At 44.2% G+C, this 25,984-nt stretch overlaps 1 protein-coding gene across 6 annotated transcripts in view; it reads right to left on the bottom strand.

The window, feature by feature from the left end:
* Positions 1–4,628: 4,628 nt before the first annotated feature.
* The window catches only part of RC3H1 (ring finger and CCCH-type domains 1), a 77,215-nt gene continuing 55,859 nt past the window's right edge, over positions 4,629–25,984 (bottom strand). For 2 of the 6 annotated variants that reach the window (XM_065674162.1, XM_065674164.1), the window contains exon 20: positions 22,841–24,907. In XM_065674162.1, the coding sequence (XP_065530234.1) occupies positions 24,754–24,907 (154 nt within the window). In that variant the 3' untranslated portion in view covers positions 22,841–24,753. Of the gene's footprint in view, positions 5,166–5,387; positions 5,453–5,797; positions 6,192–6,275; positions 6,414–6,740; positions 6,957–9,005; positions 9,385–21,974; positions 22,729–22,840; positions 24,908–25,984 lie in introns of those variants that run through there. The other 4 variants (XM_065674163.1, XM_065674165.1, XM_065674166.1 and 1 more) reach the window with 3 other exon arrangements.

Here is a 25,984-nt window from a genome sequence, read left to right as displayed (position 1 = left end):
TTTGTGTTCGTGTATGTAAAATTACTAACAGTTAGGAGATAGGATTACTCTCACCAAGGGGTGCAAGAGTAATCCTTCGTGGTGGTAAAACAGGGACTTTTCTGAATAAGCTCTTTTAAAATCTCAGTTAGGAAGAGAATAATATGCAGCCGTATGTTCGTGTGGTAATGTATTCCTCACCTTGTGCCCCAGGCCTACAGGGAGGGTTAGCAAAGGACAAGAGAAGCCTGTATCAGAGGTTAGCTCACAGGAACGAAAGCAAGCTATTCAAAGTACTGCTTTTGTCTGAGAAGTGAAGGGAACCGATGCAGTTTTCCCCCAAGTCTCTGGTATCTTAAACACTAGCAGAAGCTCCCACGAGCTAAGCCCCAGTTGTCTTCGAAGCCGCCCTTTGTCCCCTCCTTTCCCCAGCATCACCCCCCTCTTCCCTGTACAACACTGTGAATATGACACCAGTAGCTCTTTTTAACATTTCCATTTGAACTGCTCAGAGCATGAAATGCTGTCCTACGCTGTCACACAGTGATGCTGTAGCAGACGAGCTGTGATAGCCCTGTTCAGCTGAAAAATAACCCCCAGACAGGGCACTGATGGTTGAGCACTTCCTTGCAGAGCAATGGAGGAGCGTTGTAACAAGAATTAACAAGGTTAGGTGGCTTTGCATAGCAATTTGCTAATCAAATTTGTTTTCGTAACAAACTAAACTGACAATCAACTTCTAAAATATAAAAGCCTCTTAGAGGGAATAGTCAAGTATGTCTTCAACAGAAAGATTTAACTGGGATAACTTTTAATGAAGAGCACAGCATTTGTTTCCTTTTTTTTTCTTTTTGAGCAATCACTCTGGAAACGGAGTCACATCCAGCAGCAGAAGATTCACAGGACAGTAACTACCTCTCTCTCACAGAGTGCTGAGGTTACCACACTACACACTCTATCAGCAAAGCTTTCACTTAAAAGAGATTTGTTTTCCTTACCTCTGTGTTTCAGAAATGCAGGTCTGCTCTGTAAAGTGACTCTGAAAATGGCATCTGGCAGGAGCAGGAGGAAGCCTTTCAGGGTCCATTTCCCCTCCTTGCTGCCAGTTTCTTGCTGTGACCCTTGCAGGTTTGCTCTGGGGCTGCGACAGTTCAGGATGGATTCACTACTTCACGTGTCCTGTGTAATAGCGAACTGTCCCGCAGGCCAAAGGCTGCTGCCAGGGCTGCGAGACTGCAGGCTCCACTTCCTGCACTGGGGAATTAGGTAATAGTGTGGAAAGTAAAGGGAGAATCCGTCTCCCTCCTGCCTCCAGGGGAGCAGGCAGCAGTAAAAAAAGCAATAAAATATAAAACACTTTTATACATTGTTCATTAGTCAGCAGATCTGACTCTGCAAATTTATATATATATATATACACACACAAACACATTCAGAGAGCAGATCTCTCATGTGAAAAGGTGCCATTTTTTTTCTAAACAGAGTCCCTTTCCAAACTAGAACAGCACTTTAAATAGGTTCCTCTTAAAAAAAGAAAAAAAATATAAAAAAAAAATTAAAAATAAAAAAATAAATAAAAAAAAAAAAACCCATAAAAAACCCTTTACTGAAGAGATGCACTTTAAATCATGAGTATGGCTGTTGCTGGCCTTGAGACACAGCTGTACAGGTAGGTGGCTTCTTGTCAGCCAGAGCACGGGAGGGAGCGATGTTGCCAGACCCTCGGCTGCCACTGACAGCCCCAAAACTACCGCAGCTCTACCTCCCGCTCCCGCAGCCCTCCCGGCCTGGCACTGCCCCTGCCGACACTACAGACAGGAGTTCCCACCGCAGCCACAGCCCTGGTTGCAGCTCAGCCATGCTGTAGCACTAACAGGACCGGCACGCAGCCGCCTGTTAGAACACTTTTGTAATCGGTCAAGAAAAACCCACCCTTGTCTGTAAAAAGTAAACCCCATTTATAATAGGTCAGAAGTTACACCCAGTTACAACACAGCAGAGGGCCCATGTGCCTGCACTGGGCTGAGCTAAGCTGAATGGGCAAAGCCAGGACAAAGTTGTTACTGGGGTTGTGGGTTCAGTGTTTTGGGGTTCTTTTCCCCCATAACATGGATAGGGAGCCCTAGTCAGTTCAGTTTTGTTTCTTTGTCTTTTTAAATCTAAGTTCATGTGTCCCACATCAATTCTGCTCTGAACTGGGTTGCAGAGCAACCATCCGTAGGAAGAATTGTGCCGTCACCTTCAACTGTTGACCTATATATCAAGCTTTTTAGGACGGGTGTCCTAACATTCAAGACTTACTTTCCCAGTTAAGAAATTTCCTGCTGTACTAATTCTCTTGTTTTATTTTTGGTTGCAATCCTTATTTCAAGAAAAAAAGAAAAGTCAGTGTTCACACTAGTCTGCAGTAGGTTGAAGTGTGAGCCTGCTGTGTGCGACTTGTGGATAGCAGACTGTTCTTCAATGACTTTTACAAGCTGTTCCCAAGCTGGTTATCCGCCATTGCTTTCCTTCTCCTCTTCCAGTGGGAGCTGGCAGGCAGAAGCTCTTTGGAGTGGCTGCTGGCTCTATGGCCAGTGGCTTCCAGGGATGGCCAGTGCTGCTGGAGGAGGGGCAGGCAAGGGTGGTAAGAGAACCAGAGCTGGGGAAGGGGGGGAAATAAAACCAAGGTAGAGGCGACTGTACAATTGCATTGAAAGCAGTTTAGCAAAAGCGCTCTTGTTGGACAGCTTTAAGAACAATGTGAATGAAAACTTAGCAATTTGGGTAGGAATCTGAAAATTCTATAAATGTATACTTGAAATTCTGTTTGTATTAAAAAAATTTGCATTTTCTTCTTTCTTTTAACACTGTGTAAAAGAACATTATGCATGTGAGTGGTTTGAGAATTAAATGGTTTAATACTCATATCCTTGTCTGTGTCTTGTAGCTGACTGCTCTGATCTGACATTGATTTTCTCTTTGCTGCCTGCTTCAGATCAGCAGCAGTGGGAGAGCCTGGTCCTTGCTTTAGCCAGTTCCACACTGCCCTAAGCTTAGCAACCTGGTGGAGGCAGTGCCAGGTGACCTCTGTCCTTCATGCTTTGAGGTTTATCTCACCACTTCTGCAGGTTCAGCCCTTTTCGGTCTCACCAGGTAGAGAAAGCACTACGCTCTCACTGCAGGCCAAGCACCTGATTCCTGTTGCAGCAAGAAGGCTTTCCCAGCTGCTGGTGGCAGGTGAGGCATTCTGTCATAGGGAGACCCAGCATTGCCTTAGCCCCCTCTCTCACTAGCCTCCACCTCCATGGCCTGGCACACAACCACAGAGGCACAGGAGATTGTATGTCTCTGGTGATACGCATGAAGTAAGCACAATGAAGTAAGCAAGCAGAAGGTGGGTTCCAGCAAGAAATACCACAGCGGTGACCACCAGAATAGGTCAGGGAGAAAAGCAGCTGCTTTCTGAACTCTGTTATTTCCAAACTGCTCCCCCTTTTCTTCCAGGGCCCCAGCGTCCGTATTATATACACAGCTTCCTTCCAAGATATTACTCCAGACAAGCTTGTCAGCACAAAAAGGGTAAGTGCTTTACAGGTCTCTTTCAAGTGTGCGGGGGACTGACTGCTAAAGCCCTGTGATAACAACAGTGGAGTTGACTCTTCATGTCCAAACCACACCCCACTTGCAGCACAAATGCAGGTGCTCAGGCCTTCCTACTGGGGAACAAGAGGGAGTCCTGCAAAACCCCTTACTGCTTCCAAAACTAGAGACAGGGTGACCAAGCATCTTTTCACACCAGCTCCATCAGGCTGGTACATCTGAGTTAACTCCCTCATTGCTTGGCTTGCTGTGGTGACTGCAGCAGAGAAAAAGCCTTCGTAAAGGCAGATGCTTCACTGTTTATACAAAATCTGGAGTAAACTGCACAATGGGGAGTGCCATCTACTGGTGTTTTAACAGCTGTCTGCACACGCTTCTCTAAGGTACTATAACAGGACAGGACTGTGCTTTCACTGCCCTTTTTGTTTTAAATACTTGTCCTAAATGCAGAAATCTTAGAGGAGAGCTCACCATTCTTCTACATTTTGAAGACAACCCTGTCAGAGGTCCTGCAGCAGTACGGTCACCTTTCATGGACCAGAGGTCAGATCACACATGTGGCATGGCAGCAGGCCAGGTCACCTCAGCTCTAGGAATAAACTTGCAGGTGAAATAACAGATTTTTAACAGAGTTACAGACCTTGGATTACCTTGCCTGGGCTTAGTCAGGGTTCAGACACCCCTACTACAAGTTAGTAGTTAGTTACTAGTTGAGCTAGTTTAAATCTTCATACTCAAAAAACAGATTCAAAGCTTTGGCTACGCAAGGCTTTCACTAGTGACTACTCAGTACTCAGACACGTTGGACGTGCCAGAGCTGTTGGCAAGTAGGTCTTTGGTGTTTGGCAGCTCTTCCACCTACCAGCTGCTACCTGCAGAGCTGTGGAAACACCTCTGCTGATGTTTCCGGCTCAGCCAGCACATGCCATTCGGCTGCTGCTTTTCCACTGACCTCTGCAGTGTGGGGTTGCTCTGCTGGGTCTGCGGAGAGCAGGAAAAGGGCCCATTTGTTGAAAGAGTTCAAATAAGTCTAGGAAGTGACTTAGTGAAAACTGTCCATTCAGAGATCAGTTTGTTACATACAGATCTATAGGTTTTTAATGAACCAGGGGATCAGAGTTACAGTTTGAGGCCTGAAAGGGAGGAGGGTTGGATGTAAGAATGACAGCAATGCTGGACTTGGGCGCCACTAAAATACTGGTGTGGGAAAAAAATGCTGTTTCCCTTTGAATGAAGGATGGAGCAGGTGAGCCCCCTCCCCTGACACAGCAAGGAGGAGCAGTAACAGCCCACCTCGGTGCAGTCCCTCCCTGCAGCTTGCACCAAACTGTAAGACCAACCACCCTAGGAGCAGCCCTGGCTTTTCAGCAGTACCCTACTGCCCCTTTTCCAGAGGCAGAGGAGGGAAAAGCAAGGCCCTGTAAGACCCTTTATGAGCAAGGATCAGATATTCTGCCCATGAAGATAACAGTGTTGAGGGCAGCTTCCCGGATGAAAAGGAGGAAGGGCCTGTTGGCATTGAAGATTATTCTGTTCATGGGGAAGGAACGGCCAGAGACGGTGACAGCTGTGGCAGCTGATGCCTCACTGCCTTCTTCATTCACCTACCAACCAAAAAAGAAAATGGGATTAAAACACAAGCATTATGCAGCATGTAGAGAGCTCCCCCTCCTTCCCACAGAAGGTGCGTGCCCAGCTTCCACCTGTCCCCACAGCCCCAGATCACTGAGGAAGTGAACAGCTTGGGTTCAGAGCTATTTTTCATTTTAATGCTTCATGTTTTTAAAAACAAGGAGAAAGACACCCCAGGACCAAACAAGGCTTACCTCGAGGAAGGCTTTGTGGAAAGCCTCAGATACATACAAGTCTGTACGGCCCTCTGCAATGATGCCTGAAATACAAAATGGAGAAAGTTAAAACTACGTTTTTAGAGAGCAGCTCAAGAGAGAACACAATTCCATCCTTCATGGCCTGTGTACAAGCAGAAGGTATGTCTGCCCTAAAACAAAAACAGTCCCCACCAACTGCAGTTGACTGCTTAGCTCCCACGTCCTTAGTGCAGAGCAGGGCTGTATGTCCATGATGGGTCTTGACCAGAGTCCATCACTGAATGCAGCAACACCTAAATGCTTTCCTGTTCTCGTTCCTCATGTGCTGCTATACTTACTGCCCCGCCACCTGTGAAGGAACAGTTATCCCCCACCTCCCCCTGCAGCACCCCATCTCCACATCTGACCTGGGAGTCTGGCATTTTCTGGACTGAAGAGGTCTTCCAGCCCCATTTTTCTCAGCTTCTCCTTGACACTGAAGCTGTCCTCGACACGGAAACGAGGGAGGTAGACAGAGAGAGACACCTCTGTCATGGAGTCTATCCAGTCCTGCAGCTTCTCTGATGTCAGGTCTCGTTCCACCTCCACCAGCGGTGTCCCAGCATTGGGCAGGACCAGCACCATCGTGATATCATCCCCTTTGTAAGGCAGCTCCAGCACCTGGACTTTGTCCTGGTGGACGGATGCGTGGTGGAATTTGGACTCTTGGTACATAATCGGGACTTTGCAGGTCTCGCCATTGGCTTTATGAAATAAATCCAGTTTTGTGTTTGGAGCTGGGAACTGTGATTTCCAGTGCCCCTAAAAGGCAGACGGAAGGAAAAAACATAAGCGTCACTTTTCCCCCTGGGAAACAGGCTGTTCCCCCAGTTCTGTTAGCCATACCTTAAAATAAATGGTGTTGACCAGGACTAAGACAGTGAGATCATCAATACCTCTTTCTGGGATCACTTCTGTAATGCGCTTCTCTGTCTTATTAGCCACCCACTCATTAATGATCTTCCTGGAAAGTTCTGGCTTCTCCTGCAGGAAGAGACCAAGAAAGGTTAAGTAAGTCAAGGGTTTTAAACACCTCTTTGGATCTCTTCTGCAGGAGACAGATTAACCAGGTATGTGCTCAGGGAGGACGTTGCTCCCAGCGTAGTGCTGCAGTGATTTGGAGTGAAGAGTGGGGAAGTGACTGTTGTTAGTCTGTGAGAAGTGACTGGGACAGGAGGAGTTGCATCCCATACTCCCTCCTGCCTTCACACCTAGAGCAGGGCACTTCCTGTAGGCAAAAGATAGGGATGCAGCAAAAGCAAGCTGGTGGGAAAGAAACAAACAAGAAAATCCCAAGTGGTTCAAACTCACTTTGAAGTTCAAGGGCCAAAGTTTTGCTCCATAAACTATTTCACTAATGTTCTGGTAAGTCTCATTAAAGACCAGAGATTTCTCCCCGAAGAGGCGGTTGGCTGATACCAGCTCTGAGGATTTGTTGGCTTTCTTGTAAAGCCGGCAGTTCAGCTTGGCAAAGAAGAAGTGGATCTGATCAGATGTCTTTTCTGAAATGGTGTCAAACTGGAAGACCTGGAGGAGCCAAACAGCAACAAGGAATCCATGAGCAGGCTCTTACATTCACATAGCTCCTGGGCCCCACAGCAAGTGAAGATGCAGCCTTTGCCTGCTGCTCAATAGCCTAAATCATGGAACCGAGAAATATGCAGGCCCTCAGAGCTTCACCCTCCCATGATTAATTTGGAACCCAAATCTACATAAGACCAACGCATCACCAGCCCAAGCCCTAGTTTTGGAGAGTCCAAAATGGAGATTTAAACACTGCTCAGCGTGCAGAGGTCCTACTGCTCCTCTTTTTAACTCTGGCTGCCTTGCTCTCCATCCGTACTCTGCTTTTGACTGGTCCCAGCTTCTGTCTGTCTTTGACCCAGCATCTTACCCAAGAGAAGACTCTGGCTCTTGCTCAATGAAGTCCCTTCCCTAGTGCTATTGGTAGGGCACCTGCCTAGGTCTGCCTCTCTCTCTCTACTTCTGTTCCCCATCCACTTTCATTGCCCCAGCTGTAAGGGGGAAATGCATCATTTTGTAGGTGCCTATTACAGTGTGGGCATAATTTACCTAGACCCTTCAGGTGGTTGTGTGGGACACACACTAAGGTCTTGGTGATGTTTTGATCTGTGCATTCTGACCCCTGTCAAGGGACAGATTCCAGCTTCACATATAAACCCCCAGGCTTCCCCTGCTGCTGTTAAAATTAACACAGTTTATACACAGTGTTCACAAATCCCCTACCACACCCCAGAGGGCCTCACAGGAGATGAGGATTGTGCTCTTGGGGCCTGGAAGCAGCTCTTCAGATCAGTGAAGGTCACTATCCAACCTCGGGGCTTTAAGGCACAGAAAATCCCACAACATGATGCTCCACACGAACATCCAGGATCCCTGGCACCATTTCTTACGAGGCAAAGGTGGTATTACTGGCTCTTGTGCAGGGAAAAGGGGGGATCTGCGTCCTGGGTGGCTCAGTGAGAGAAGCCCTTCCAGTGAGAAGGGCTGCCCAGAGCAGAAGGGGTAAGTGACGATTTTGCAGGTGTGGTTCACCGCTCTGCTCTGCCCAGACTGTGTGGATAACAGCAAGAGTTACTTGCGGATTCTTATTACAGTGTTACTTACAGATTCTGCCTCTGGAGTAAGGAGAGCAGCAGTGGGAGCAGTTTGATTCTCACCTCCTGTTGCAGGGAGAATGGCCCCTCTGGGCTGTAGTCTCCTGTCCATGGGGAAGGTATGGGCAGTACCAAGCCCCACATGGCAGAAGAATGCACCTGCAGTTATCAGGTGAGCAGGTCTAATAGTGAGAAGGGTGCTTGGACAGGCAAGGAGTTAACCGGTCCCAGGGAAGAGTCACAACTTAGATTACCTCAGTCCAGGACCAGAGTTCCCCTCTATGAGTTTAGGAGCCCCTGCCTGGGGAGCTCAGGCCCTTACTGTGCTGCTCTAATACTGCCCCACACAAGGGCACAGAAGCTGTTTAGTCCTGGGTGAGTGTTCAGACTGCTCTTATGCTTACTACAAGGAGGCTTTCAAGAAGTAGTTGATGTTCCTGCGCTCCCACAGGGTGGCAGAGCCCTGGAAGCCAGGTGGAGTGCAAGTGTCCCATGTCTTATTTTTGTCCCGGGGAGAAAGGAAACGTGAAAAAGAGCCTTTCCCAGTGGAACTTGATGTTACAGCTTTTCCTGCTTTTTGGAGAACAGGCATAGCTACCTGCTCAGCTACATCCTTGCCTGATCTTCAAGAAGCAAACCGTTCTCATTCCCTTCTGTCATCTCCCAAATTGGCTTCCTTTCCTCCAGATGAAAATAATCTCCCAAACCCAGGAAAGCTATCCTGAATGTGGGATCCACTTAGGGAATCAGAGAAAAGAGCTGGGATCTAAGACAATCCAGAGACAAGCAGCCTGTGTATGTCCTTCCCAGGGGCTTGCTTAAATAAAGGTCTCCCTTCCCAAGCCGGGAAGCCATGCTGACCCAGAGAGCCCTTTGGCAGCAGTCAGCTGCATTCGCATTTGCTGTCTTTCGGTCCCTGGTGACAGCTACAGAAAAAAGCTGAAGTAATGCCACTGACCTCCATAAGCTGCTGGAGGGTGCTGCCACAAGCTCCGAGCTTGGTCATGGCAAAGGCTGTAGAAATGCTGAGGGGTGACATGAAGATGTTTTCCCCATTGTCCTTGGAGTCAGCCAGGTACTTGTAGAAGACAACAGCAAAGCGCGAGTTGGCCTTCGACAGCTCCCAGACCCTGGGGTTAGTAGACTCTGGGAGCTTGCCCTTCCCTGGCTCTTGCCCCTCACCCTCCTGGGGCTTCTTCTCAGGGTTGCGATAGATGCAGATGGGGTTCACTGGGATGTCGCGAGGCTTTGCAGTACAGATGTCTTCCACGACGTAGTGCTCAGGGGCAGCCAGACCCCAGACACTGAAGAGACACACCACAAAAAGATGCATTGTCCTGGAACCAGAAAGAGAGCACTTATACACACTTGCCTGCTCAGAAAACCCATTCTGCTGCCACAGCCTGCGGGCCCTTTTTTAACCAACACAGTGACATGAGCCCCACGGTCCTCTTCAATCACCCTTTTGTCCTGTAGCTGCAGGATAAACTGAAGGACAAACAGACACCGCCGGCCGGACAAGCATGCCTCTGAGCACGCACTGCTTTTAGAATCAATACACTGGAAGTGGTGCTTTCCCAGAGCCCTGCGTGCCCTCTGGTTTAAGCAGCAGGCTCAGCCCTGACAAGTTTGTACACAACTGATCTGAACCCCTCAGTCCTTCCCACCAGCCAGCCAAGGTGGCTACAGCGAAACGACTCTGCCCCTGCAGCCTTTCCCCAGGCCTGCCCGTGACAGGAGCCAGCACAGGGCCCCCAGAGCCACCCGGCTGCCCCGATCTGCAGTTCGGGTGCAATTATGCTTCTGTACAGATCCCACCCATCTTCCTCATGGGCAGAGCCCCCAGGTACCGCTGGCCTGCTCCACAGACCAGCCAGCCATAGATAAAATGCTTTTGACTGTTCCCTTCCCCTTTTCCTGGTCTCTTGCTCCCCTTTCACCTGAGGTCCTCTATCCCCTTCAATTACTCTCTGTGCTTTCAAGGCTCACCTCAACTTTACACTATTTAAGTTAGTGATGCAGGAAACACCACAGCCGAGGAGAGAGGTGACAAGGAAGAGGTCTCCGGGGAAGTTGGTCCCTCCAAGCACCGAGTATCTTTAATCCCTGAAAAGTGTATTTTATAAGTGTGTGTGGCGTAGCTGGTGCATCACAGCGATTCCTGTCTGAAGTTCACAACACCTCAGTGCAAACTGACTGTCCCTGGCCTGAGGAGGGTACGGTAATGTTAATAACCATGTTCCAGAAAAAGCAGGCCTCTGAAAAACCTTCCGGAAGGACAGATAATTTACATTTTCCACCTCTGCTAAAGCAGGGGTCTGCACATCCCGTCAGCTTAGCACGAGGCCTCATCAGCTATCGCAGGCCCAATTAAGTGGCACACAAGGTTTGCAGTGCACTGTGGTTTTGAGATGCCCTTCAGATGGCACGGCGTTGGGTTTGTTCACATACGCAGTGGGAGGAAGCCCATGGACCACAGCCACAACAGCTTGGGAAACAACTACTGGAAAGGGCTGGCAGCCAGCCCAGGACTTCTGTGTCATGGAAGACTTTTCAAAGACATGTCTAGCTCGGGTAGGTCTCTGCCTGCTCCCACGTACTCACTGCCACAGCCACTGAAGATCACCTATATTTTGTACTGGTAACCTCCATGTCCGTGGTCTTGCCAGTGCTGGTGGGCCAGCACCCGGGGGAGGAAAACAGGGGCAGCTCAAGAGCCAATCTGGGATGCACAAGACCTCTTGGTTCTTTCGCAACCCCCTCCCCTTGGGCTCTTGGGCAATGACTTCATCTCGGCTGAAGTTCCTCCGGAAAAGCAGAAATTACCTCATTTGGCACCAAGACCATATCAAGCCCTGAGGGGCCCTCTCTAGCATACACTAATAGCATAGCAACAAGTACTGCAAGAAAACATGAAAAACAAGACGTACTAGCTCAGGCCACAACCACTGCTCTTGCTGGTAACAACAGATTATCTTTCAAAAGGTTTAAGATAGATGCAACACCACAAAGGAGGTTGGGGGGAATCTAAAAGGGGAGGGCAACCCATCAAATGCAGAAACAATAAACAAGACCCAGAGCAGGAGGGCAAGAGAAAGGAAAACTACTCAGACAATTAAGAGTACTCCAGGAAGCTCTGCTCTTCCGAACCTTTCACTCCTACAGGAAAAATCAGCCAGCAACAAGCCAGGCACGCTTCTGTGCTCCACAGCCCTAAGGCCAGGACCTCAGCAACCCTTGCTGCTTGCCAGCAGTCCTCCCTCGCCCACATTTAACTCTCCCTGGCTCCAGCAGCACTGACATGCCTGCAGCCAGTCCTGCCGCAGAAAGGACAACCTTGCTGCAGTGCCTGTCCTGTCACTCTGCTAACCTCCAGGGAAAGGCATGTCCGCAAGCATGTGCTGACCTGCCTGTACAAACACAACTGCCTGCTCCTGTTAAGATAGAGGCAGATAATGATGCTCGCCATCACACAAAGTGCTGCTAATCTCACATTTAAAACCAAAAGCACAAGGAGTGGAGAGAGCACCTCATCTTCATCCTCTCCTGATTAAATGGGAAAGGCTGTTTTTCTTGATAGTAAAGTCCCGACTCCATCAACCTATAAGAAATGCAGGACTTCACACTAATGCCTTAAATCAAATTTATCAGCCACTAAGCCTGACTTGGCCCCTGATGTGTCCAATCTTTTCTCCTACAGGCAAAAGCCCTCACTATATCTTAGGCCAGCTGTTCTCTGTAGCAATTGGTTGAAAACACTCCTCCTCCCTCCATAGATCTTCAACACTCCCTTTTCCCCTGCAGCACTGCCACACGCTCCATATGTCAACTGCTTTCATCTTGGAAGGATCCCAAAAATATTATTGCAACATCACTGCCTAAAAGGGGTTACTGGAAAGGAAAAAATGTACAAATTAGAAAGGGTTCGTGTTTCTGCTTCACCCCTGTAAGAGGTGTAGAAAGCCAAGAAACAAGTTGCTGATTCAGCTGAGAAGCCTACAGGGGAAGCAGAGAGAAACTCCCCCATCCCACGCTTGGTGTGAAACACAGCTGGGCTCCAGCCAGCACAGGCCGTTTCCATCCCGTGGTTGCTCATTGCTGCATAAAGAGACAACCAACTGGGCTTGCACACCCACAGTTCGTCCTCCAGCAACCACCCTACTGAACCTACTAGTGCCACCTGCGGTGGCATGAATGTCCCACAGCACCCACACAGTGTGCTAAAGAACCCAGCAAATGTTAAGCAGCTCAAACCATTTTGAGACTAACTTAGGCTCTTGAGAATAAAAGCCTTTCCCCCATCCCCTCACACCCCAAAACCAGACTGCAAAGCAAATTAGCAGTGCTCTTCTACAGGTGGGCAAGAAATCAGTGATTACTCAGGACAACCTGACCTTATGAATTGCTCTCCAAACCATGAAGCATTGCTACAGGTTGGGGAATGGAAGTCAGGCATGACACTTTAGTGAACTGTACAGAAGTGAGCCTTCGTGGTAACTGGGATGTGAGCACCCTCTCAAAATGGCTCCTCAGGCCCAAGCTCAGAGTGAAAAAACACCTTCAGCAGCTAAAATTCATAGGCTCCTACAACACGAAAGGAACCCTTACAAGGCATGAACTAACTAGGAAAGATTAGTGGAACCTGTTTCTTACCTGCCCTTGTACCTCCAGCCTTCTGCTTTTAGGATGCAAATACAAATCGTTAACAGGACAAGCAGTCCTGCTTGAGCCCAAACTAGTCCAAAGCAGTTTCCCCACTGGACTTCTGTGCTCAAGCAGAGCTGAGACGAAAGCAGGGGATGGTGGGAGGGGAGTAGGATGCTGAGGCCAAAGGCTGATGACCAGCTACAGAAGGTTAAACAAAGAGCAGGAAAAAAAGCAATGTTTAGTTTGAAAGAAGTTTTAAAGTTCAATCTGACAAGGGAAAGTTTGACCACCTACCCCATGCAAACACCAGATGCTTTCAGTTCTTGCCAATAGAAAATTAACTGGTTTTATCATGAAAAAAACCCTACAACTTTAAAGACTTCAAACAATAATGTGATGAGAGGTAAAGTATTTGCAAATCTCACTTTGGTATCTTGCAGCTCAGTAAAATGTTTCCCTCTGCCCCAAGCCCTGTTATGCCCCATTCCCGAGTGGGCACCAGCTAGGAGAAACTGCCCCACTTCACACAGTCTCAAATACATCACCTCTTAAATACATTCACCTTTTCACTTACACCACTGGAAAGATGAGGATTAATGGCATCTCCCCTTACCTTCAGCCCACACATAGCAGCCTTGGGGCAGGAGTGAGCAATACATTCCAGTCTAGGATGCAGTTGCTCTACAATTTCAATGGCACTGCCTCCTGATCATCGAAACCCAGGAGCTGGCTGACTGAGTGGGTGCTAAAGCTGCCTTGTTACTGGCCTCTAGTAAGAGTCCAGGTCTTGGTGGAAAATGCAGCTGCAGACTGGTTTGGGGGAAGTAAAAGACCTTACTATACCATTAAGGGCTAGAATTAAATGGGACAGAGACTGTGGAAATGAAAGGATGACATGCTCTGAACCCAACTTTGCTTTCATGGGCTCCTCTCCAGAGCCTGAGGTCAAAGTGCCACTCTTAAAAATTGACTCTGCCCAACGTATCATTCTTGCTCTCGTCAGTTTTATAACCAGGAATATCTTTTATCAAAAGCAAGCACAAAAGCTACACAATCCACTCTGAATGCTGCCCACTAACACACAAATACCTGCTCCTCAGAATTGCTTTCTGCCTAACAGCAGACCAGGCCAGACCTGCAACGCAAGTCAGTGCGTAACCTGCAGGTTACATATTTGTCATCTGCCGCAGGGGTAAAATGTCCTCAACAAGAAAGAAAGAACTTACGCACCTGACCTTGTTGCTCCAAGGGGCTGCTGGTTTAATTTTCCAAGGTAACACATATGCTTGCAGGTCCCACGGTCTTCAGGGTGAACTAGTGATCATCCACACCCAGCAAAGAGCAGCAGGCAGACATTCAAATACGGGTTTCCATTCACTCAATGCTCAGAGGCAGTTTAAAGCAGTAAACCCTAGAACAAACACTTTTTGTGTTTTGCATATCCCACATTGTCCAAGCTAGTGTGAATGAACTCTTACCAGTGTGACAAAGTATGCTGGTACTGCAAACTGCAGTCTTGTGTCACTGTAAAAAAAGAGGCCAAACGCCTAAAACTGAGTATGGAAATACTTTCTTTAATGATGGTGGCCCTATTAACAGTGAAGCTAATTCCAGAATTGACATTAGGGCTGAAGCGATCAATAAGCTGCCCAAGCCATACCCTCTAGGGTAGCTGGGTAAATATATTTTGAAAGCAGCACATAAATGGCAATTTACTGCTGCTTCAGCTCAAAGCAACTGCAGCACTCATGCCCTAGCAGAACTATACCTAAGGAAGCATCCAAGTGACAAGTGTGTTAACACAAATCATGAGCCGCTTTGTTTGCTCTAGTGGAGGGACTGTTTTTCTCCCAAAGCTGCTGTTCACAGACCCCAAGCAGGGATCTGCTGCTCAAAACCATTAAGCGCCAAAGCTCTAAGCCCAGCAGTCTGGGACAAGAGATCAAGCATCATGCCTCAGTTTTAGTTTCTCCCACACTCACAATCCAGGAGACAGGGAGCTGGAATTCACACTTACGGAGAAGGTTACAGAAACAACTCAAGACATCCCAGCCAGGACAGGGGACTCCCCCACTTTAGGGTGCTGCTGCCTCCTCCAGGTGCCCCGCTGCTTGCCACCTCCACACGAAGATCACAAACTGTGCTCTCTGCTTTTTAGACAAAAGAGCCCAGAACAATTTACAGCAGCAGGGAGACAGGGTATCTTCTCAACATACCTGTACTGCTCTGTAACTGCGTTTTGAGAAGCTAGAAAGAAATAGCCCTTAAACACACCTCAGTGGTGACCAGGAACACAGATTTGTTTACATTTTGGTTTGCCCTTTGGGTGCTCACTGCCGAGTTTTATGGTGACACACAGGGAGAAAGACTTAGGCACTCACAGAGCAAGATGTGATCAAGAAACCCCATGTTCTGGGCAAGGCTTTTCCAGCTCCCTTCTATTCTGGTATCCAAATCCAAACAGAAAAAAATTCCAGCAGCTGCCATCTGCCTGACCCCAGTCTCCCCCGCTCTCCCATATACAAAAACCTCCAAGTTTCCCCAAAGCTCTCATGATGCAGAGCAGCCACCCCCCCAAATCCCCCCCCTGCCAAAGGGATCCGACACCCCACAGCACTTCAGATCTCCTTTAAAAGCCAGTTGCTGCAGAAATACAGTTGGTTGGTTGCTCCCCCCCCTGCCCTCCAAGGAGCTGAGCATCCTCCACCATCAGATTAGTGGGAAAAAGGAAAGGAAACCATCACGAACTGAAACATGCAGTTTTCAGCTGGATTGCCCACTGAATAAAATTCCCTTCATAGGAACTGCATGCTTCAAGTCACCCAACCAGATAACGCAACTGTGTGGAAGTGTGACAGGTAGCCCAACAATTAGTAGTGACGGGCTTCGGGCCAGCAAAGCACACACTTTAGACTGCATTCGTGGTGCCCGGGATCAAAACTAAGGTAATAACCAAGCCTAAACTCCCAGGGCAGAAGGCTGTGCTTGGCCTGCACCAGGAGAAAGAACAGCTTTTTTAGCAAAGCAGCAGCTTACTCTGTATCAGACTATGTTCAGCCAGTCTCAGATTTACGGCCAGCTAATGACTTGTTAAAACCCTCAAAAAGAAGTGAAAGGAGATTAAAAACCACAAAACAGACTGTGGAGCCAACCTTATTCTGACTTCAAGGCAAGTTCCAGAACAGGAAACAAGCACAACATTAGAGGCACTCTGCTTGCTCCTTGCTCTAAAGGTGGTTTTATTTTTTGTTTGTTTGTTTTTAAATACATAGTCTTTATTCAAGCCATTACCAAAACTGGTATTTTGAGTATTTTTTCTTGTTCACCTTGGGTGAACACATGAAGAAGCCACTTTGTCTAGAGGTAGAGTCAGAAGAGAACAGAAAACAGACACGCGTCGTTTCTTTGATATTTGGCATCTCTTATGCTCCAGCCTGGCAGAGAACAAACACACCTTGGCCTGTAGTAAGTCTCACACAGTCAGTCTTACACCTCACACAACATCTAGAAGAACACACATTCATCCCAGACAGAAAAAGAAGAGGTATTCCAAAGTGTTCTCCATTATCATTTAATATAAATGCTGACAGAAAAGCAGGTAAGACCTTGTAGACACTTCCATCTATTTACAAACCAAATAGTGAATCATTCTTTGTTGTTGTTGTTGTTGAAACTGCAACTTAAAGGACCCTTAGATACTATGTGGAAGCAAACTCAGGTTGAATCAGCTTTGTGAGAGAAAAACAAGGTGAAGAGGGAAAAAGAAACAGTATTTCAACATATGGCTTTTTCTATATAACCACCATGCACACATACCACTTCCTTGTTCTTTAATACAGAAGTGACACTGTTGGTTCTATAGTTCTAAAAAAGAAATAAAGGAGACAAACACTGACTTTCAGATCTCTGGATTCTCTTGTGTTTTGCCTCCTTCAATCCACTCTATCCCACTTATGCACAATATCTAGAAAGCGTTTCTTCCAAGTTTCAAAAGTATACTGCAGGAGTAAAGACATGGGGAGTTGGATATAGTGAACTCTTTCTTCTACTCGTTTTGTCATGTCAGAGCTGTTCCAAAAGGTAGTAAAGCATCTAAATGCCTTGTGTACCTCTGAACGTCTCCCCCATGACCAGGCCTGTACGTACAAGACTCAAAAATTCCCCTGAACTTGCAAATAATTCAGTTGATGGAACTCTTCTCATACTTTCTACTTGAACTCTACTCCTACTAAAAATGTTTTGATAGTTACAAACATATTCACAATACCAACCTGGAGTCAGCTATTCCATAAAGGCTCAAGATTATTATTTTTTTTTTGATGGGAAAGAGAGGCAGGAAAGGAAGAAAACAGCTGGAGAAGAAAAGCAAGTAAAGAACCAGTTCAAACAGAAAGAGAGCAGGCGTGACATTGTTCAGCACTGATTTATGAGAACAGCAGACAGGGAATTTCACTTATCCAGGATCCTAAATAAATTCAAGAAATAGTTCATAACCTGACTCAACAAATCTCATGGTCTCCTTTATTACCTTGACTATTATTTTTATTTTTTGTTAAATATACCTCTGCAGGGCACAATCACATACAATCAATACGATTGGAAAATTACATGAGCTCTATCCCAAGCATATATGCATCAATGTTAAAAAGTTATTTAAAAAACCAAACAAACCAAAAATAAAATAAACTCCACCCAAAAAGGTGATAATGACTGCAGAATGTCTCGGGGAGACTTGTATGGAACTAACAAGATTAAAGAAAACTAGGCTTACAAAAAACAGGAAAAAACCATCATTATAGAGAAATCCCACAACTGGAAGCAGATGATTTCAAAGAGGGGTGGGAGCTGCCGCATAGAATATCCCACGACTCTTCCACCCTCCTCACATACATCTTGCCTCAACTCCTCCTCCCCATAGCAACAAATACAATGGGGAAAGAGCTCAAACCTATGCTACCAGTTATAGAAAACAGGGAAAAATAACCAAGCTACAGCACAGTTGCTAAGCTGATTTTAAGAAAAGCTCTTCACATAGAGGCTGCTTACACAGCAAGCAGAGGCCAAACGGGTAATGAGAACTCCTCAAATTTAGAGAAAAATGGTAGTAATTTGATGTGCTAGATTTGCCCACATAAGAGCAGCTTCCCTTAAGAGAGGCTGCAAATTAAAGGTATCAAGTGTAAACTGTGCAGCAGCTGTGACGTGAACAGGGTTTCTTCTCTCTGACTTGAGTGGCTTCATACATATACAAAAGGCTGCTACCAAGTTTCTTTTTAAAAGCTAGAAATAAAGAGGTCAGTGCACACATCCAGTTGTGGGATCCATCCAGTACACAATCTGGTTTGGATGCCAAAGACTTGTGAGTACTGTCTGCCACAGAACTATTAATAAATCTTTTTAACATTACAACAAAGCAAGCCATTACTGAAATATCACACTCCACAAGGTTTTTTTTTTGCTTACAGATATATTTTCCCCATATACATGTTGTATGTAATTCCATCATCTCTAATACTTTTTACTTTCAGAGACACTGTACCACCTGTTTCTTTCATCTTTCCCAAGATTGTATCTTTCAGATTGAAGTTGTTAATTGTGTTTACCTAAGAATTTCAGATCTTAGAATCAGTTGTCTTCTGGAATATGAAAACATTGAATGTGTGGATGGCACACCAAAGGCACCTGCCTTGCTGGATGAAGCTAGGCACCTAAAAATTCCCTAAAATCATAATTAACTTACTGGAATTGCAAAGATTGCCTGGGAAAGATCAGTTAATCGTTTAGGTTACTAAGCTATCGGCATTCAATTTTATTATGGTCACATACTTTAAGCTTTAAATGACTGGGATGTTCCTGACAGACAAATCCATATTCCTACATGTTTTATTTATTGGGAAATTCCAGAAAAAACTGCACTTTCTTTGCTTACCATAGCATTCAAGGAGTTTCCATGGTATGGTATTACACTCGCCATTAGAAAATAAAACATAGAAAAAATCAGTTTAGGTTTGTTCTCCTTTCTCTCTAATCAAGGCTCTACCTGCATCACAAGAAGTGCCTCAAAGACTGTGACAACACTAAGCAGTTACATTCTTCTTCCTACACAATAAAGACCACATGTTAATTGTATAAAGGACACTGTGTTGGGATAATGTTCCCCGAAGTCACTTACTTGCATAAGTAACTTGAACTAATTTACTCGAGCCTCTTTCACCCCCTGACATTTCCACAGAAAATAGCGAAGTTGGTAACAGTTGAGTATGGAAAAAGAGAATCCCAAATAAAGTTTCTGGCATTTCAGATTATATCTGATAACAAGCCAATTTGTGCTATATAATCTGTATGCTGGTATACCGCAAGTAACCACCCCCCAACTGTTAGCACCAAGGCTATACCTAGAAAGTGGCTCAGAAGAGCTGCTTCACTTTCCTCATGAATTCAGAGTTTACATTTAACTCAAGCAAGGCAGATGTTTTTCAGTTTGCATCTAAATTACTTTTTAGACAACTCAAGAATCTGGCTTTTCTTTTTTTTAACCCATCCAGGGGAACTGACTTACTGTGATACAAAAAACTTAATTGCTAACACTAACTGTTTTGGGTATTTTTATATCAGTGCTATCAACATTACAAGGCAGCAACAGAAGTGCGTATTTTGGAAAAGTGAATGATAACAAAATTCAAGTATGAAGCTAACATCACGCCCCGGCCTTGGTCTGTGTTCCTTCTATCTAGTCTAGAACTATAAAAACTTCTTCATATGCATGCAGACAAACACAGAACTTGTGCACTGCTTATACGGGCTCTTTTTCCCCATTTTAGAACAGAAGATAAGTTGGCACTCCTGCTGCTGAGCCTCCTGACAATAGCACTGAGTTTCTTGGACCATAGCTAGTTAATCAAAGATATTTTATACTGGGGCTCTTCAGATAACTATCTTGTAAGTCTGCTTCATTATAGTCCAGATTTTTAAATGGAAATGACAATGGACATGAGGGTTTAAGATTCTATGACTTACAGATTTCTTTCCAAACCTAAAGAGTAACAGTCTGCAAGAGTTCAAGTTAGATCAAGAAAGAGAAATGCAAGCAGCTTTCTTGTATTACCAATGAAAAACCTCACTCCTACCACCTTCTAGTATAGAATCTGCCCCACCTAACTCAATTTCTGCTGTCAAGAGACAATATCATCATACAAGTTTGCTTCTTCCGCATCTAATTTAATGTAATGCTACAATTTGACAAGTCTTTTCAGTTCCAAGGGGCTTAAAAGTCAGTCACATTTGCAACGCAGATTTATCTTTTACTGTAACTGAAGAAATTTTAAATCAGTATTCAATTTAGACATAAACACTTAAAGACAAGGCTTCTTTGATTACATAAGATTCCTACATTCCTTCTCCCTCTCTAAATGAGCCATTCTGTCAGTTGAGAGAACGCAAGAGAGACTGAAAACATGTCAGAATACCCCATATACATCTCAGTACATTGCAAATTTTATGACTAAACAGAATGATTTTCCACAATTTAATGCATGGATAAGGCTTGACAATCACGATTTGTAAATTGTTATTAGGATAATACAGTCAACTCACAAACCCCTTACAAAGATTTGACAATCAAAATGGCTACACCAGGAAAAAAAAAAAAAGAGAAAAGGTGTAAAGCACAAGTCTTTGGCTCTCCTTTAAAGAAAAACAGCAGTTTACCATGTTTATACAGATCCCTCGTTTGCCTACCAGTAGGGGCAATATCACATTTGTGCATCACTGAGTAATAACACCATTAGAAAAGGCAACTTCACAGAAGTTATTGGCTAAGCGAATTCATTTGAATGCTCTGTTTTGAGGCAGCAAGCTGTCACTGTTACACAACCAGGGAGGGTGAATGGGCAAGCCACAGAAGAAAAGGAAGGAGCGTATGGATTAAAGGGAGAGAAAGAGGCTCAGAAAAAAGTAGACAGAGAAGACCTTGAGAACAATGGGGTAACAGTGCTGCAAGTGTGAAAGGTGGGTGATCTATCTTAATTAAAAAAAAAAAAAAAAAAGTCCTACCCTGAATGGGACAGGATACCACAGTATACAAGAGGAGCAGAATAAAAAGCGCAAGTTTCTCCTTTTAAAAGAACTAGGTTGTAGGAAATGAACAGATGTTGACAGAAAAAGGAAAATAGCACTACAGAATAGACAAATGATTTCTACACCATCTGAATCACTGACATACTATAGATTAACCTAACATTTAAAGCTTCCTATTCTGGGGGTTTTGCCCATGCTGAGGCTGAAACCCAGGTATCCATGAGGGTTCAAAGCTGTCTACTTGCCAGGGAAAATTTAACCTACCTATGAAATGATGCAGTAGTGCCCTAATACAATTATAATACTGATTCTTCTCACCCAGGTAGAAGGAACTGAACCACTTTCTAAATGAGACCAGTTTTACTGAGGTGGACAACTAGGACAATGGCTATAGACATGCATGCAGCAGGACAGAGTTACTACAGAAATTCTCATTCCCTGCTCTTTTACTGTAACCATCAATGCTTCCATTATACATAGAGCTATCTGTCCCCCCAATTCTACTAGCATGTTTTTCCACAAAGGGTGCATTTTAGAGAGAGCTTCCTCAAAAACTTCAAAGCATGCACTGCATTTTGCTGTTTGACTTGTTTAATCAACTAAACTTCTGCAAAAAAGCAGAAAATTACTAAGAGGAGGATGGGAAAAAACAAAGCCAAAAATCAATACTGTTAGGTATTAAACAAACTTTAACAAGCCAAACTATAATACTGGGCAAACAGGGCATTCACCTGGATACACTGATCACAAGGACACTGTGCACAAAGTACAGAATGGAGAGCTGGATAAAGGAGAAAAAACCAACAGATCTCCCTTCTAATCCACAGGTTTTAGAAGCATTCACCCTATGTAGACCAGCAATCTGAATAGCTCTTACTGCATAAATCCTCTCAGGAGCAGAAGTGGAGAAAAAAATTAATCCCTAACCTGGCAAAGAAACTAACTGGCACAAGTAATAAAAGGTAAAAATTTTTTTGCCCCTGCAGATTTTCTTTCTAGTGTTAAAGATGAATTTCTAGATTCAAACATATAACCGTCTTCAAAAACTCATTTTACATCAAAAATTACTGCAGTCAAAAATGTACATTCTAGGCTTGTCCTCCTAGATTAGGATAGTGCACTAATTATCTCAACTAAAATGAGCTCCCTGTGTTAATAAAGACACAGCAGGAAGAACAGACTAATTAAAAATGAAAAGACTAACCTGATGGCGGTGCTCCACACTAAAGGATGGGAGAAGAGAGCATGGGTGCCTGTGTCAGTTGACTTGTGAGCAGGCTGCCAGGGGAACATGTTAATCATCACCATGGCCAGAGCAGGGAAAGGAGGAACAGATCTGATGGGCTTAAAACTGCGTCATCCTAGTTCTGCTCAGCTCAAAGGGGAGCAGCTGCAATGCTTGGCCTCAAGCAGGAGACACGGATGGATGGTGACAAGGTGTAGATGAAGAGATGAAGCTATTCTAGTGCAAAGATAATTTGTCGCCAAAAGTTCAGAGGGGTTAGAAGAGAAAAAAAAAAAAGGAAGCTTCAAAACTATTTGGCAATCAAGAGGCCAAGGTTCAACTGAGAGTGAAATAAACCCGTGTAAAGACATACGGAAAGTGTGGGTGTGTGCGCTGAAAAATGCTTTTTTTCTCATTCAGTGCTTCTACCTCCCAGACATTTGATCACAACAGCTGCGCTCATGCGAAAAAATTCTTAAAACATACCCAATATATATACAGATATAACTATGTATATATGTATATATATATTTACATATAAATTTTTATTTAAATAAAAAAGAAAGCTCGAATCCCAAGCCAATATGTGTATCAAATCCTTGACCAGCCAGGTCTGTAGGGCATAATCAAATTCAATGTGAAATAGTATATAAACGCGGTGCCTTGACTGGGCAAATTAAATAATTGCTACTCAAAAGAGTCTTCTGTTTGGACTCTCCTACTGGTAGGCAATAGTGGGACTGTATCCCCTCCCACCCCCCCATTTTGTTTTTATTAACAGTATGATGAATGCAAAGCTTAGCCCAAGGTTGCTATGACCTCAGGAGGAGTTAAGGACAAAAACCTAAAAACCAAGAAAATTTATTAACTCTTGCTTTACCCAACCAAAGCAATGCAGTAATTTATTACATAACCAGTGCTTTCCGATTTAGTAGTCTAACCCAGAAAGAAAAAACAAGAACAGGCCAAGAAGGTACAGAGGGAGCAGCACTTCAATCAGTCTCCATGGGATTCTTTGAGTACAGGGTGCCATTGCAGTGCATGTTGAAAGATTCAAAAAATGTGCAGCAAAAACAAAATCTCTTGATTTCTTTAACTTTTACAGAAAACACCTACAAAGGCTCACTGTTTCTCCAACTTAAGCTTACAAAGCATCATCTTGGAGGTAGCACACTAGATCATGCAAAATTCACTTTTCACAACTTCTGACAGGATCTGTGCTGCGCCTTAAGTGGTCATTTGGTGCAGTTTTTCCCCTGTGAAGGGGTATTCTAGGAAGGATTCACTGCAGCAGTGGCAGACACGATACAAGTTGATTCACAGGTGTCAAATTATAATACACACAGAATTTTTAAGTTTTAAAAAAAAATCCCCCTCCATTTCTATTTGAAGATTGATTTGTGCTCATCACTGATGGCAATGATATTGATCTCCTTCAGTAAAACGCCCTCACAACAGCATTACAATTAAATAACTGATGTATCACTGAACAAAAGGAAAATAAAAATCAGGTTATAGAGAAAATACTTTTAATAATAAAATAGCAATAAAAAACCCCAAAGGCAAAAGTTCCTGATAAGGAGGCATACATGAAAGATGGGTTTCAAAAGGCAGAGGTCACTAAGTCCTTCTGCATCAATTTAATAATCTGGACTTTGGGTAAACTTGTTTTAAAGGCATAGTGAGAAAGGGGGTGTGTGGGATTTGGAATCCAAACCCAAACAGAACAGCAAACACTGGACCAAATAACAAGTTTACCAGCTCATCAGCAGTTAACATCCTTCCAACAACTGTATAACCTTATGTGTTCTCTACTTCCTGTTTCCTGAGATTCTGCCCTGGTTACAGCTGCACAACCTTCATTGTTGTGAAGACTTTGGTTAGAGAGACTTTAGCTAGAGAGGCTTCAGTTAAGTCTCTCTACCGCAAGCTCCAGCCAACCAGCTTCAGAAGTAACCATGCTGTAGTAGTCTGGTCTGCATTCTGCTGACCTCTTTAGTCCCAACAAAACAGAAGGCAAGCAACCTTCAAATAAAATGTTAGACACTTATTTCATTATCCTGTTTTATTACACATGCTGCGCTGGGACACACAGGAAGGACCACACCTGTTGCACTGCAAAGATTCTGTCACTTACAGTTTAAACCTAAGTAATTTAAGCAAAAGTCTCGCATAAGCTTGTGCGCAGTTCCTAACCACAATAGGAGGAACTGTTTTAAGAATGATGCTTGCTGCACATCTTTTGAAACTGCAATTCACAGCTACTCTCCAACCCTTACTCCTTGTTTATCCTTAAACCACACAAGGAAGCAGCCAGGGTGTTTTAGTTGTTGAGAAATTAAAGGTGATAAGGAATTATGCACTGGGTATGTAATAATACCAAAATAAAAGAAAAAACCTACTTCATTAAGATCATACAATTAATCAAACAGAGTATATATATAATATCTTTTTTTTTAAGCCCTGGGATTCAAGGCGTCCAAAGTTATTAAAATAAAGTTCATTCACAGAACAAAAACAAATTTAATTTGAATTGCTTGCAGATACTGCTAATTTTCATTTTTTTTAATTAAAAAATGCGTTAATGTGAACTATGTGCAGGATCTGTTTCTAGTAGTTGTGTTTGTGCACATTGCCTCTGGACCTGCTGCTCTGCTACTGCTGTTGCTCCTGGGTTTCTCCAATCACCCCTATAAAAAATGTGACTGAAGCTATGAACACCCCAGCAAAAGAAACTCTGGGGTATGCTGGCCTCACTTCATGGAGCAGATGTGGGTGTAACTCCCGCTCTCTGGGAGTCATGGTTGTCTCCTCCTCCCTCTGGGTCCTCCGACAGGCTGAGAGATGCTGTCTTGTTTGATAGGAGGCCAATGTTCTCTTGTGTCAAAGCTGATCCATTTGGAACATCACTGCTGAAAGAAAGTTGAGGAGAAAGAGGGAGGGAAGGAAGCAATTAACATTTTTCATTTCTTATAAGTAAAGGGACTCAAATTATTTGTTGCTGCAGCATCAATATGAACAGCACTGTAAATGTATGTAAACACGTGAAGACTTGCTCCCTATAGCAAAGAGGTTGTCTGGGATGCTGCAGATACCAGAAAAGAAAGAACTAGGATAAGACTAATTTAAAAACAAACAAGACTACATATTTTCAGGGTTCTAGATAATTCACATTTTTCAACTATTTCAGTATATGCCAGAAAATGCACATTATCAATCCATACAATGCATGCATTCCAGAATATTTCATTTAGCTGGATTTTTTTTCTTAATAAAAAAAAGTTGTTTCAATTTTATTACTTTCAGAGTTTCATATGGAAAAATCAGTTTATGCTCCAGAAACCTCAATCTGTGAAGCACAGACCTCAAGAACTGGTTATAAGAAGAAAGTGCAGACTTCACAAGCAATTCAGAGGTCTAAGTTTTCTAAATACACTTTCTGAATAACTATCCAGATTCCAAATCGCTCAGGTGAATTTATGTAAACTCAGAGAAGCATCTGAGCTTTTCTCTTTGAAGTATTAGTTTGAATAGACACAGATGTTTGCAGCCATCTGAAAATGTTTTTGTATAGATATCCAACATTACCAGCCAACATCTTACTTCAGTGTACTATCAAATGTGAACTGAAACCAATCCCAGTACCTACACAGCCAAAGATTACTTCCGGCAAATAAAAGTGAACTCTGTTTCAGAAGTTAAATGCCTTCCTAGACAACACCCAATTCACAAACTGTAGAAAAATGGAATAACTTTCATTTCCAACATTTCTTTGAAACTAAATCAGCAGATAAAGTTCCTTTTATGGCTGTTTACTTCCTCCTCCTCCTCCCTATAAATCATCCAACATTGACTACATGGACTTCTGGTCTTACCAACGCTGCAATACTTCTGCTGAACTAATTGTCATTAGTCTCTTTCCACTCCCCTACTCATCAGCTGAAATAGCCCTTAGTTCATGCTTACACTATAAAAAAATTGATTTGTAT

The sequence above is a fragment of the Lathamus discolor genome, chromosome 3, assembly GCF_037157495.1.
Source record: "Lathamus discolor isolate bLatDis1 chromosome 3, bLatDis1.hap1, whole genome shotgun sequence".
Lineage (NCBI taxonomy): Eukaryota > Metazoa > Chordata > Aves > Psittaciformes > Psittacidae > Lathamus > Lathamus discolor.
The sequence above is the reverse complement of the archived record's forward strand: the minus strand, read 5'-3'. Positions and strand labels throughout refer to the sequence as shown.